This window comes from Rhinoraja longicauda, chromosome 11 (assembly GCF_053455715.1).
Source record: "Rhinoraja longicauda isolate Sanriku21f chromosome 11, sRhiLon1.1, whole genome shotgun sequence".
NCBI classification, from domain to species: Eukaryota; Metazoa; Chordata; class Chondrichthyes; order Rajiformes; family Arhynchobatidae; genus Rhinoraja; species Rhinoraja longicauda.
The window spans coordinates 6,606,980-6,620,766 of record NC_135963.1 but is presented as its reverse complement, the minus strand read 5'-3'; the positions used below and the strand labels follow the sequence as shown (position 1 = coordinate 6,620,766).

The following is a 13,787-nucleotide window of genomic DNA, read 5'->3' as shown; positions in this document are numbered from 1 at the left end:
TGTCAATTATGATGAACTTTTCAGAGAACCTTATTTTAACATGATCTTGCATTCAACGAACAATAGTGTAAAAACAATAGTGTCACAAAAGCTTTCGTGAGATCAACAAAGATGGGGAACAAGCTATAATTTTGTTCTTGGCACTTCACTTGCTTTGTTATATTGCTTTGAAGATCACGATTACTTTTCTACACCCTTCTGAGAAATCACGTTGACTTTCTGGATATAGACCTCCCTCAAGGTGAATAGTTTAGCAGGCCTCCAGCTTGGGGTTTACCAGCAGTCAAGAATAGATTCTTCTGTGATTATTGTAATTTTGACAGCTCTCCTTACAGTTATACAGGTGATTAATTGAGGTGTTCTTGGTCCGGAGGTGCTTTAACTTGGTCCATAGAACCTGAAGTAACTGTCAGTTTATCAACAATGGGCCTTCTTTGAAAACCTATGCTAGTATTAATAATAATATATTCCTTTATTCATCCCACACCGGGGAAATTTACCTTGGATTATTGGATCCAAATTATTGGATCTATTCCTGGAGCTTTTCCACATAATTGTGACACTGACTTTTAAATTTCCATCAGATCTGGAGGTTCCACAAGAGGGAGATTTGTTGGAAGTTGTGGCATGGAATCTATTGCAATTGTCCGTCAGGAAACCAGGAATGCTAACATTTCAGATGCTTGTTCTATGGGATTCCCCTTCACCTTTGTTATGCTGGTATTAACAGGCTTATATTAGATTACCCTGCATAACTTGAACAGCAAACAAAACAACTTCAAGTGAAAGCATTGAATTTGGAGTTCATCCAAAAGCTTGAATTGGTGGAACTTATTTTCTCCTTATTTTCTTCCTGATCTTGTACCATTTTAGCAATCATAAGGAGGAAGTTGGCATGCTTCTGTGATTCAATTATGCACAAGGCATATTGCACGGATTTTTGTGAAGGTATAATGAAAGGATTAATTAATCAACTAACAAAAATTAGCAGCATTAAATTACATAGCATATAAAGCACTGAAAGGGACTTTTGAACCTAACAAGTTTAGGCCATCAATATATTCTCTCTCAGATGTTTTACTGGCTTCCTCTTAAATGCATCTGACTCAAGTCCTTCTGTTATTTCACAATTGAACCCTGATTTGAATAAAACAGTTTCTCCAAAACTCATAATTTGCTCAACCCTTCCATAGGACAGTTCATAGTTCATAGTTCCAAACGACATAGAAAGCCATTTTGGCTTATCAAATCAATTCTGGTTCATCGAGCAGTTCCGTTCACACAATAATTTCCCCACATTCTATTCGATCCCTCCAAGATTTTACCACTTACCTACGTACTTGGAGCAGTTTACAGTGGCTAACTACCAATCTGTATTTCCGTGAGGGAACTCACTATACGTGGAAGAGCCCATGCCGTCACAGGGAGAATGTGCAAACTTAATGCAGATGGCGCCGTAAATCAGGATTGAAGATATTGAGGATACTGTGCTATGATACAAATCATCCCTTGTCCCACCAAATGATGAATCTGCCTTAATGGGCAGGCTCAAGCAATCATTTATCATTTTAGATCCAACATTTCCCTCCTCTCATTGTTCACATTGTTCCCACTGAACGAACCAATTTAATATCAGGGTTAAGGTTTTCAACTGTTTTAGTCCCAGTTGGACAGATCTGGTTGTAATACACAATGCTTGTTTGATAACTTCTTAATTGGTATAGGTCAGGTATACCATCTGAGTTGGAATTTATCATTGGGTTGAGATAACATCTGTTAACACTGAGTTGACATAACATTTATCATTTTATTTCTGTAGGAGGCTTACAGTTTGCAGCAACTGATAACCTGGACACCAGTGGATTAATTGATTCTTTCGCGGGATTAGTATCTGAAAATGGTGACAGCAGCCAACAGACAATCCAGGTTTGATTACCTTTCAGTAAGGCCCTGCCTAAGTTGCAGAAATTACTGCAATAGGCCATAGTTCAACTGCCCACCTTCCCAGACTCTTAAGCTTGCATTTTTGCCACTCCTGGAGTTTCTGGCTTCCACTTCAGCTGCTCCTGGAGTCCCTGACCTACTCCATGACTGTTATTGCCACCTGCCCATCCAACCCCAAACTCACGTAACTGCAGCAAACCCCATGAACCAAGCTAATCACATGCCTGGATTGGAACAAAGAGTTGTGGTGCAGGTAGAACCTGCAAATACTGAATGTGTTGAGATTTAATTATTTAAAGTGTTAATGGCATGGTTTTGATTTTTTTAAATAAGATCAATTTTTAAATAAGTTTACAAAAATAAAAAAGTCTGCAGATGCTGAAAATCTGAAACAAAAGGCAGAAGATGCTGGAAATTATTAGCAGGACCTGAACCGTGACCTGCGTGGGTTTTCTCCGAGATCTTCGGTTTCCTCCCACACTCCAAAGACGTACAGGTATGTAGGTTAATTGACTGGGTAAATGTAAAAATTGTCCCTAGTGTGTGTAGGATAGTGTTAATGTGCGGGGATCGCTGGGCGGCGAGGACTTGGTGGGCCGAAAAGGCCTGTTTCCGCGCTATATCTGAAATATGAAAAATAAAATATGAACCGTTGACAGTTTTTCCCTCTCCACAGATGCTGCCTGCCCTGCTATTTCCAGCATTTTCTGTTTTTACTATTTAAAGTGTTTATGTAGTTTAATATAACAATTGACATTTGCAAATTATCACAGCAAACCCAAGCATATTCTTTCTGTTTTTTTATCTGTCTTGTCTGCTGCATAACCCCAATTCTTGAAGCTCATCAAATAATTTTGGTGGGGACTTACCTTTCCGAGAACTAGATTCCTCTTATTCTTTTACTTTAACGATTGCTTTATGGTAAAATAATAATTCTGTTTGTTTGGTCGCAGCTTGAAAATTCAGGAACAAACATTGACAACAACACTTGGTTGAATGGTACTGTCATTATCGATAAGTCTATTGGCAATGACACAACCTTTGTGGTTACGTGGGAGACACAGACTCCTGATGTATTTGTGTATGACCCAAATGGAAAGATATACAATAACAGTGACTTTAAAATTAATCAGACTGTGCACACAGCTCGACTTAAGATTAATGGCACAGCACAGGTATGGATTAAAATATGTGCTACAATTAAACTGAAATATTAATAATATTTCTTACTCAGGAGGTTGCATGGCTCGCAGTGTATTTCCAGCATTTTTTTTTTTTTCTTCGACCACCCCTGTTTTCCATTCTATTATTGAAATGCCAAGTTACTTTTCCTTTGGCTAAATTGTCTAAATGCTTCTTGAGGTCCATCCTGTACACAGATGTGCCTCTCTTCCATACAATAGCTTCAATGTCAATGAACAGTTAGAAGACAGTACACCTCCTGACTACCAAAAGCATTTATGTGATTTACAAGATAAGAGTTAGGATTGAAACTCCAATACCCAGGTAGCTCGACACCTTGCAAGACAAAGCAGCCTTCTCAATTGATTGCTTTAACCATTCTTACGCAGTCAGGAAAAAGGATGACTTCCAGTCCAGATTTGTGAGGCCCAAGATGACTCTGGAATCCTGTGCAGAATGCACTGGTAATAGGTGGTGCTTCAATGGACAGGAGACTGGTAGCTTGAGGTGTTGTATATCCCTTCAAGTCTTTAAACATGGCCCCCATGTGATCTCAATGGAGAGGTTAAAGTTGCTTGGTTTCTTACCAAATGCTCATTCTCCAGTTGGCCTATTTATGTTCCAATGAGTCAGTGAGGCGAGAGTATGTTTTGGGAGTCTGGTGTTGTACACATTGATGATGCTGAATGAATGACTCACAGTTTCAATGCTAGCACTATTGTTGCTCCAGGCTTTGTTTTTCAGCTGTTGAATTGACTTTCTAATCATTAGTGCTGAGAGGATACTATACTGTGGGACAGAATCATAAACGGCATTAAAATAAGAACCTCAATAGAGCTGATCTTCAAAATGCTCCTTCTGTTGGGCACTGACTGCCTCTCTGTACCCAACAAACTCTTCCTGTCATGTCTCTCAGTCGGTTGCTTGTGTAGGTGCTTAGGTTATTGGCTTGGTCACAGATATTGGCCATTTGCAGGACCTGTGTGCTCTCTCTAGTTCAGTTAAGTTAGTCCTTTAGGTCACAGATCATAAGCTCCATACTTATTCTGGTTATTCTCATCAAATTAGACCGTGCTGATTGTAGAGAAATCTGAGTGTTTCTTAACAGATGTTCCTTTTGGAGAACATCTGGCTGTATCAGAGCCTATGAATATCAGTAAACAAAAATCAAAATAAAACTGCAGATGATGGAAATCTAAAATAAAAACAGAAAATGAGAGAAAAACAGCAGATTAAGTAGTAAAGGTTTTTGGTCTATAACCTTTCACCAAATTCTGAGGCGGGGTTATAGACCTGAAATGTTGACCGTTTCTGTTTGTTACTTTTTGGAACTAAAGGCATTGCAGACTTGGATTCTTAGTTTGATGGAGCTTTTAGTCTTTCAACTTTATTTTTTACTGCATTCTTCACTCCTTCCATTTCTGATGCACTAAGGTTACAGTGTATACCATTTACAACATGCACTGCAGTTACTTGAAAGAAAGTGGATATCACCTTGCAGACTTCCAATCTCTACCACCAAGGAGAAGTACAGCAGTCTCATAGAAACATTGCAGGTTTCTCTATATTATGCATAAAACATCCTTTACATTAGAATGACAGCCACGGGCTTCAGCTATGGAAGGCATTCTGAGTTCACCCGATTTCACGATGAAACATTACCAGTGATATCAACTGGAAAGCACCAAGAGTAAGTGTCCCAGTTATTTCCAGCAGTCTCATGTCTTAGCAAGTTGTGTAGTCTTGGCTAATATCAGCTCATTTGGCATTGACAGGAATTAACATTTGAACTGTGGTAAACTACATAGAACAAATCTTGAGGAAGATCCTACAGATCCCGTAAATATATTGATTCTTTGTTTCCCAGACTGGACCATGGATCTACAGCATTCTGAATCTTGGGGGCAACCAGGTTATAACAGTCACAGTAACATCCCGGGCAGCAGATGCAAGCACTCCTCCAATCAAAGTTACCGGGCATATCAGCAGAAAGGATTTCACTAGCCCAATGATTATTTATGTGGAAGTTAGTTATGGATTTCTACCAGTCCTCTATGCAAATGTGACAGCTATTATTGAACGTCCTAGTGGTCCTCCAGTTCGACTGCAGCTTTCTGATGATGGCTTAGGTAAGATATATTGAACATCCCTGTGAATTAGAGCACATAGTGCTATTGTATATACCACAAAAGTAGAAATGTTGCAGAACTTAGCTTCTTTTCCATAAGACATAAATGAAAGAAAGCAACATAGAAATTAATGGTGAAATATGTTTGAAAAAGCCTACCAATTTTGATTGTGATGCCAGTAAGTTGGTCTCCTGAGGCTTAAATTTACCCTTGGCTCAATCATACCTTTGAGTCAGAGTGAGTAATAGTGACTTTGCATATATTGGGAATTTTTAGGTTCAATAGAAACTAGTATAATATCACTATTACTCCTCTGGGGACAATTGGTGGAAGTAGTGCTTTCCTGTTTTCTCCTCTGGGGACAATTGGTGGAAGTAGTGCTTTCCTGAGCATAGTGTCAAAAGTGAATAGATGACAGAAATAATTTGCAGCTAGCTCTCTGACCCAGTCAGTGGAACCAACTTAATTTCCCTTAGAACATCGAAGAATACAGCACAAGAATGTCTGTGCTGACCATGATGCCCATAACCTATACTCATCCATTCCCTGCTTATCCATGTGCCTATCCACAAGTCTCTTAAATGCCACTATTGCATCTAGCATCTGCCCCAACCACCACTGACACTGAAGAGTCTGGAGAAGAGTCTCGACCCAAAACATCACCCATTCCTTCTCTTTGCCTGTCCCGTGAAGTTACTCCAGCATTTCGTGTCTATCTTCGGTGTAAACCAGCATCTGCAGTTCCTTCATACACACTTCCAGCAGTATGTTCCAGGCACTCACAACGCTCTGTGTAAAAAATCTTGTCTCACACATCTCCTTTAAACAATGCCCTTGCTTTTGGTATGTATTGGATCGGTGGGCATGGGGGGAGGCGGGCTGTAATCAGAATTGCACGTTGACCTTAGAGACCCCTCACCTCCAGGTCAATTTTGTCAATGGAACCAAATATTGCAGAACAAAAGGCAACAATTGTTGTTGTACCCATTAACAGTAGCTGACATTGAAAAATCAATCAGAAGTTAGGTCCTGGCCCAAACCGTCACCTAGCATGTTCTCCAGCGATGCTGCCTGACCCGCTGAGTTACTCCAGTACTTTGTATCTTTCTTTATTAACCAGCATCTGTATATTTCTATTGAAAAATATCTACTCATTGTTTTATTGGGAATGCGTGTCCTCTTTAAGCTTCCAATTTGACACACAGTCATAGAAGCAGAAGTCTGTTTGCCAATTACTTTTGCGGAGTTTATTATATCCTGCTGCATTTTGTCACATTTATCATACATTTTTACTAAGTGTGCAAATGTAGTTGCAAATACTGGTAAAGGTAATTAGTATAGATGGGATTTAAAGATCAGCATGTAGATGGTGGGCCAAACAGTCTGTTTCAATGCTGGAGCACCATTGTGTTCAAGTTCAACTTGTGGGTAGTGAACAGCCTTGGTTCCTATGCCCATTTCTGAGCACTATTTGCTTTGCCATCATTTACTAGTCTAGATAAATACCCCAGTCCCCACTCTTTCCTATTTTGAGCCAAATTGTATAGCTATGATGGTATTTTACAATGCACAGCAATGTTCATCAACTAACAATCCTCAGCGATCAAAACCCACGGAGAATGTCTGTTCCCTGTTTCTAAATCGACTCATTTCTATTTCAATGACCAATATATTACAAGTGCTAGGAAATCTGAAATGAAACATTATTTACCAAAGGTGTATTTTTAATCATTGTTTTCAAGGAGATTCCAGTCTCTTTGTACAGAGGTTCGTTATCACTCATATTGGCCCTGCCTCCATTAATGTGAACATAAAGAAGAAGCAGGTGGAGATGGTTGATGATGCCACCTCCATTGCCATTTTGTTCCTTACACTGTTGCCGGGTGTGGCACAGTGGCGTAATGGTAGAGTGACTGCCTTTGTGCGCCAGAGACCCACGTTTGATCCTGACCGTGGGTACCGTCTGTACAGAGCTTGTACGTTCTCTCAATGACCACGTGGGTTTTCTCAGGGTGCTCCGGTTTCCTCCCACATTCCAAAGACGTACAGGTTTCTTAGGTTACTTGGCTTAATTAAATTGTAAAATTTTCCCTAATGTCAGAGAAATCAATCGAGGACTCGAACTTATGGAGAGTGAGACTTTATTATGTGATATCACCGGTGGAACTGCCCCGGGAGTAGACGGGTTTATATACTGCCGAACAAACAAGTGCATGTGCAGACTAACCCAGACCAGAGTTCCTTAAGCAGCTTAGTTGGGGAGTTGTGATTTAATCGATACTGCCTAAATTACATTACTCAGACCCATATCATATCATATATATACAGCGCGGAAACAGGCCTTTTCGGCCCACCAAGTCCGCGCCGCCCAGCGATCCCCGTACATTAACACTATCCTACACCCACTAGGGACAATTTTTTTATTTATTTTTAACATTTACCCAGCCAATTAACCTATAAACCTGTACGTCTTTGGAGTGTGGGAGGAAACCGAAGATCTCGGAGAAAACCCACGCAGGTCACGGGGAGAACGTACAAACTCCTTACAGAGTTGGTTTTGCAGGTAACAGATAATAACAGCGCGCACAAAGAAACAGATATCTGTACACAATGCCAAAGTTTTTCTAAGAACAATGCGGCATCTTTAGTTTTGCAATACATGGCAGCAAGCAGAACAGTTAAAGTTTAGCAAAATTCTCTCACACTTAGTGTGTGGTAGGTTAATGTATGGGGTGATCGCTGGTCGGCACAAACTCGGTGGGCCAAAGGGTCTGTTTCAGCATTGTATCTCTAAAGTCAAAAGTAAAAGCATAACAGGAATACCTCAATATTCTTGCAGAAAATTTGAAAAAATAAACATATGGTCTCTAGATTCTCCCAGGACATTACCACCATCCTGTTACTCATGTCTAACCAAACAGAGTTTTGACATTATTTTTCCTGCTACACTGATATGTTCTTGAGCTAGCTCTGATCCTGATGTCTGCACATTCTCTCTTGTTGGTTGTGAATCAGTGGATGAAAACGTTCGATCAGTCCCACCAGGATGCCTGTATCGGTGCTGGTGTATGTTTGTACATCTTGTGACAGCGCCTACGGAAGGGAGAGTTCCACTGAAGAATTGACTTCACTGGCCAACATTTCTCAATACATGAAGCACCTACATTAAAGGCTTCCTCAACAGAAAAGCAGTCTAAATAATACCAAGACCAATACGTTTTAAGCAATCTATGAAACAATTTTAAAAACAATGCTAAAAGCTTGAAGTTAGCTCTTCTTTTAAATATTTTTGCCTTTGTTATAATTGCACCTAACTAGATCTAACCTCAGTACAATATTGCAATTTCTTGCCTTTTTCAACCTGCAGCCACATTACTTTTCCTTGCCTCTAGGCGCTGATATTGTCAGAAATGATGGGATTTATACAAAGTATTTCCTAAGCTTTAATGGAAGGGGAAGATACAGCGTTAAGGTGCGTGTGCAGGGAAGCGAAGGCGCTACAAGGATAACATTCAGAACAGAGGGACAAACCATGCCAATACCGGGATACGCAGAAAACGGTAATAAATATTTGGCAACTGCAAGTTAGAATTATTATTTTAACGGTGAACCTTTGGGCAGTACATTAACTACACTAATTCAGTGATTACGAACTATATCAAGTTCCAACATAGGGAACTGCAGATGTTAGAATCTTGCATAGAATATGCTTAGTGGCCGAGTAACCCAACAAGTCAGGCAGTATCTCTGAAGATCATGGATAAGTGATGTTTCTGGTTGGGACCCTTCTTCAGACTGATTGTCGTGGCTAGAGCAGGCTAGAAAAGAGGTGGGGACGGGACAAAGCAAGTCAAGTGATGGATGCAGGTGGGGGGTCTTTTAAATTGCCGAATGGTTTGCACAAGTACGCCGTATCGGCACCTCAGAAGAGATAAACATTATTTATTTTGTTTTCCAGCCAACCTATCAATAGTTCAATAGTCCTTTATTGTCACATGTACCCTGAGGTACAGTGAAATTTGATTTTACCATACAGTCATACCAAAAAAAAGCAACAAGATACAAAATTACATTAAAATTAAACATAAACAGCCACCACAGCAATGTGTGAGAATCCCCAGGGCACACAACAAAAGCGGAGACCCACAGCCATCTGTCCAATGTCCGGGCCACACACACACTCCATCATGATGCAACCGGAGTTGCACCGACTGCTTGTCACTCACTCTTGTCCGACCGAACAGTCAGAAAGTTGTCCGCACTCGCACCACAATCCAGGACACTCCCGTGGCGTGACGTCCCCGCAACACCAAGACCACCGCACTCACGGCAATCCCTCAGCATCCCCACCAGCGCAGGCAGCATCCATTTTGCTTTCGGTGACCTCGCACTCCTCACTGTGATGGAAGGCGAATAACTTTCACCTTGTTCTTCCTTTTCTCCCGCGGTCGGGGCGATCGAAACATCCGCAGTCGGGGCGATCGAAGCACCCGCAGTCGGCGATCAAAGACCCCGCAACAGGGCGATCGAGGCTCCCCCGATCGGGGCGGTTGAAGCTCCTGCAGTTGGAGTTTCCGAAGCTGATCCCTAACAAAGGGACCGCTAGTTCCACGATGTTAAGGCCACAGTGCGGACGGAGATGAGACACGAAGAAAGTCGCATCTCCGTCAAGGAAAGAGATAAAAAAGTTTCCCCCATCCCCCAACATTATACAAAAACTAAAGATTAACTAAAACATACAAATAAAACAGACTAAAAACAACAAAGAAGAAAGGGACAAGACAGGCTATTGGCGAGGCTGCCTCTCATGGCGCCACCCGGTGGTAGAACCTATCTATCCTAGTGCACTATTATATAGTGCCAGGAAATGCCAAATGACTTAATATTAATAACTTATGCACACCTATTCTGAGGGAAACATAAATGCACACCCAGACTTGGAGAGACATAGCTTAAAACAAATTACCATATCATTTCTGGAAGCATTGGGCAAAGCAGTGATGTAGAAATAATTTAAAAATCTTGGATACATACAGCAATATGGTTCCAAGATAGATACAAAATGCTGGAGTAACTCAGCAGGACAGGCAGCATCTCTGAAAAGAAGGAATTGGTGATGTTTTCGACCCGAAACGTCACCAATTCCTCCTGTCCCGCTGAGTTACTCCAGTCTTTTGTCTCTATCTTCAGTATAAACTAGCATCTGCAGTTCCTTCCTACACAACAAGGTTACCAGGTTTGTTTGACAGAGGAATTACTCAATTAACTGCAGTCTGGATAAGAATTGTCTTGTCATTTTTGTTAAAGGTTTGATGAGGTAAGCAGGACTGAATAGGTACATGTCTTTCTATTCTATTCAGGAACTATTGAGGTAATTCCACAACAGCCTCTGGTTAATAAAACAGATCTGGATGGCATATCAGAAGACTTCAACAGGGTTCAAGCAGGAGGAACAATTTCAATTCCCTCGGGGGCATCCACTATTGACTTTCAACCATGTAAAATCACAGATCTTCAAGCAACAATAGTTCAAAATAAAATTGAGCTGGAATGGTCAGCTCCAGGAGGAGACTATGATCAAGGATCAGGTAATTGGTGTTGGGTTTATAAAGATGCTTATAATGATTTTCTTTTCAAAAGTAAATTGAACAGATAATGGAATCATACAACCCAGTATCAGGCTCTTTGGGCTACTGAGTCTATGCTGCCTATCATGCACTAAGTTACATTAATCCTATTTTATTCTCTCCACAATCCCAACCACTGCCAACCCCCTTGCCAGATTCTATAATAACTATTACTTTTTAACAATTTACAGTACATATTAACTCACCAACTAGCAAGTTTTTGGGATGTAGGAAGGGCTGAAGAAAGAGCTTTAAACTAAATAGTGTGGGGAGGGGGTAGGCAAATTGAAAGTGTAAGGAGTTAAAGGGAAAGAGAGTGCAGGAAATGTTACAGTAGTCTCCCAAATTAATGGGACGGAAAGTTCAAGAAGGGGTAAAAGAGTAAGGTCAGGTAAAATCAGGACCAGTGTGAGAAGGGAGGTGAATGCCGAATTAAAGGTGTAGTATTTGAATGCGCGTAGTATGAGAACAAAGTGGGTGAGCTTGTAGCACAGTTAGTGATTGGTAAGTACGGTGTGCGTATTACAGAGACGTGGCTGCAAGAGAGTCGGAGCTGGGAGCTGAATATTTAGCGTTATACGTCATATCGGAATGACAGGAAGATGGGTAGCTCTGTTGGTTACGAATGAAATTCAGTCCTTAGTGAGGGGTGATGTAGGATCAGAAGATGTAGAGTCATTGTCGCTAGAGCTGAGAAATTATAGGCTTAAAAAAGATCCTAATCGGAGTTATTTAAAGGCCCCCAAACAGATATAGGGTACAAGTTACATTAGGAGATAAAATTGGCATGTAAAAAAGGCAATGGTGGTCATGGGAGATTTCAATAGACAGATAGATTAGGGAAATCAGGTTGGTGCTGGACCCCAAGAAAGGGAATTTGTAGAGTGCCTCTGAGATGGATTCTTAGAGCAGCTTGTAGTGGAGCCTACCAGGGAAAAGACAATTTTGGATTTAGTGCTATGGAATAAACCAGATTTGATAAGGGAACTCAAGGTAAAGGAACCATTAGGAAGTAGCAACCACAACATGATAATTTTTTTATCTGCAATTTGAGAGGGAGAAGGTGAAATCAGATTTGTTGGTATTGCAGCAAGGCAAAGGGGACTACAGAGGAATGAGGGAGGAGCTGGCCAAAGTTGCCTGGAAAGGGACCCTAGCAGGGATGACGTGGAACAGCAATGGCAGGAATTTCTGGGAATAATTCAGAGGATGCAGGATCTTTTCATTCCAAAGAGGAAGAAAGATTCTAGGGGGAGAAAGAGGCGATCGTGGCTGACAAGGGAAGTCAAGGAGTATAAAACTAAAAGAGAAGGCGTATAACATAGCATAGATTAGTGGATAACTAAAAAGTAAATATGGAGAGAAAAGATGAAATACGAAGGTAAGCTAACCAATAATAGAAAAGAGTTTCTTCAGTTATATAAAGAGCAAGAGGCAAGAGTGGGCGTTGGACCACTGGAGAATAATGCAGAAGTGATAATGGGGAACAAAGAAATGGCAGAGGAGTTGAATAACTTTTTTGCATTAGTCCTCACAGTGGAAGACACTAGCAACATGCCTGAAAGTCAATTGAGTCAGGGGGTGGAAGTTAGTGGAGTGGCTATTGCCAGGGAGAAGGTGCTTGGGAAGCTGAAAGGGTTGAAGGTGGATAGGTCACCTGGGCTGGATGGACTGCACACTAGGGTTCTGAAAGAGGTAGCTTTGGAGATTGTGGAGACATTGCTAGTGATATTTCAGAAATCACTAGAGTCAGGAGTGGTCTCAGATGATCGGAAAATTGCCAATATTACCCCGCTGCACAAAAAGGGAGTAAGGCAAAATAGTGGGAACTATAGACCAAAGTTAGTCTGACTTTGGTGGTTGGTAAGATTTTAGAGTCCATTATAAAGGATGAGGTTACGGAGTACTTAGCAGTTCACGATAAAATAGGCCGAAGTCAGCATGGCTTTGTGAAGGGAGGTCTTGCTTGACAAATTTGCTGGAATTCTTTGATGAAGTAAATAGCAGGAGACAAAGGAGAGTCAGTAGATGCTGTTTACTTAGATTTTCAGAAATCCTTTGATAAGGTGCCACACGTTATGCTGCTTAGGAAGATGAGAGCCCACGGTATCAAAGGGCAGATACTAACATGGATAGCATGTTGGCTGGATGGCAGAAGATAACGAGTGGCAATAAAGGTTTTTTTTTCTGGTTGGCTGCCGGTGACTAGTGGAATTCTGCAAGGGTCGGTGCTGGGGCTGCTATTCTTCACGTTGTATATTAATGATTTGGACGAGGGGATTGAAGGCTTCGTGACAAAGTTTATGGATGATACGAAAATAGGTGGAAGGCCAGGTAGTGTAGAGAAAACAGAGACTCTGCAGAAGGACTTCAACAGGTTGGGAGAGTGGGCAGAGAAGTGGCAGATGGAATATGGTGTAGCAAAGTGTGGAGTCATGCATTTTGGTGTGGAGTCATGCTATTTTCTAAATGGGGTGAGAATCCAAAAATCGGAGGTGCAAAGCGACTTGGGAGTGCTGGCGCAGGATTCCCAAAAAGTTAATCTGCAAGTCGAATCGGTAGTAAAGAAAGCAAAATTAATGCTAGCATTTATTTCAAGAGGGCTTTGTATACAAAAAACAGGAATGTAATGCTGAGGCTCTATAAGGGCGCTGGTAAGGCCGCATTTCAAATATTGTGAGTAATTTTGGGCACCATATCTGAGGAAGGATGTGCTGGCCCTGGAGAGGGTCCAGAGGAGGTTTACAAGAATGATCCCAGGAACGAGTAGGTTCTATGATAAGCATTTGTCGGCACTGGGCTTGTAGTCGTTGGAGTTTAGAATGAGGGGGGACCACATTCAATCATACAGAATGGTGAAAGGCTTGGATACAGTGGGTGTGGAGAGGATGTTTCCATTAGTGGG

The 13,787-nt window shown here is 41.2% G+C and overlaps 1 protein-coding gene across 1 annotated transcript in view; it reads left to right on the top strand.

Annotated features, from left to right (window-relative positions):
• LOC144598202 (calcium-activated chloride channel regulator 1-like) overlaps positions 1-13,787 on the top strand; it is a 40,924-nt gene that overhangs the window by 21,965 nt on the left and 5,172 nt on the right. Inside the window, exons 9-13 of the mRNA XM_078408090.1 lie at positions 1,820-1,926; positions 2,898-3,119; positions 4,994-5,255; positions 8,648-8,815; positions 10,616-10,843. Of these exons, the coding sequence (XP_078264216.1) occupies positions 1,820-1,926; positions 2,898-3,119; positions 4,994-5,255; positions 8,648-8,815; positions 10,616-10,843 (987 nt within the window). The remainder of the gene's footprint in view (positions 1-1,819; positions 1,927-2,897; positions 3,120-4,993; positions 5,256-8,647; positions 8,816-10,615; positions 10,844-13,787) is intronic.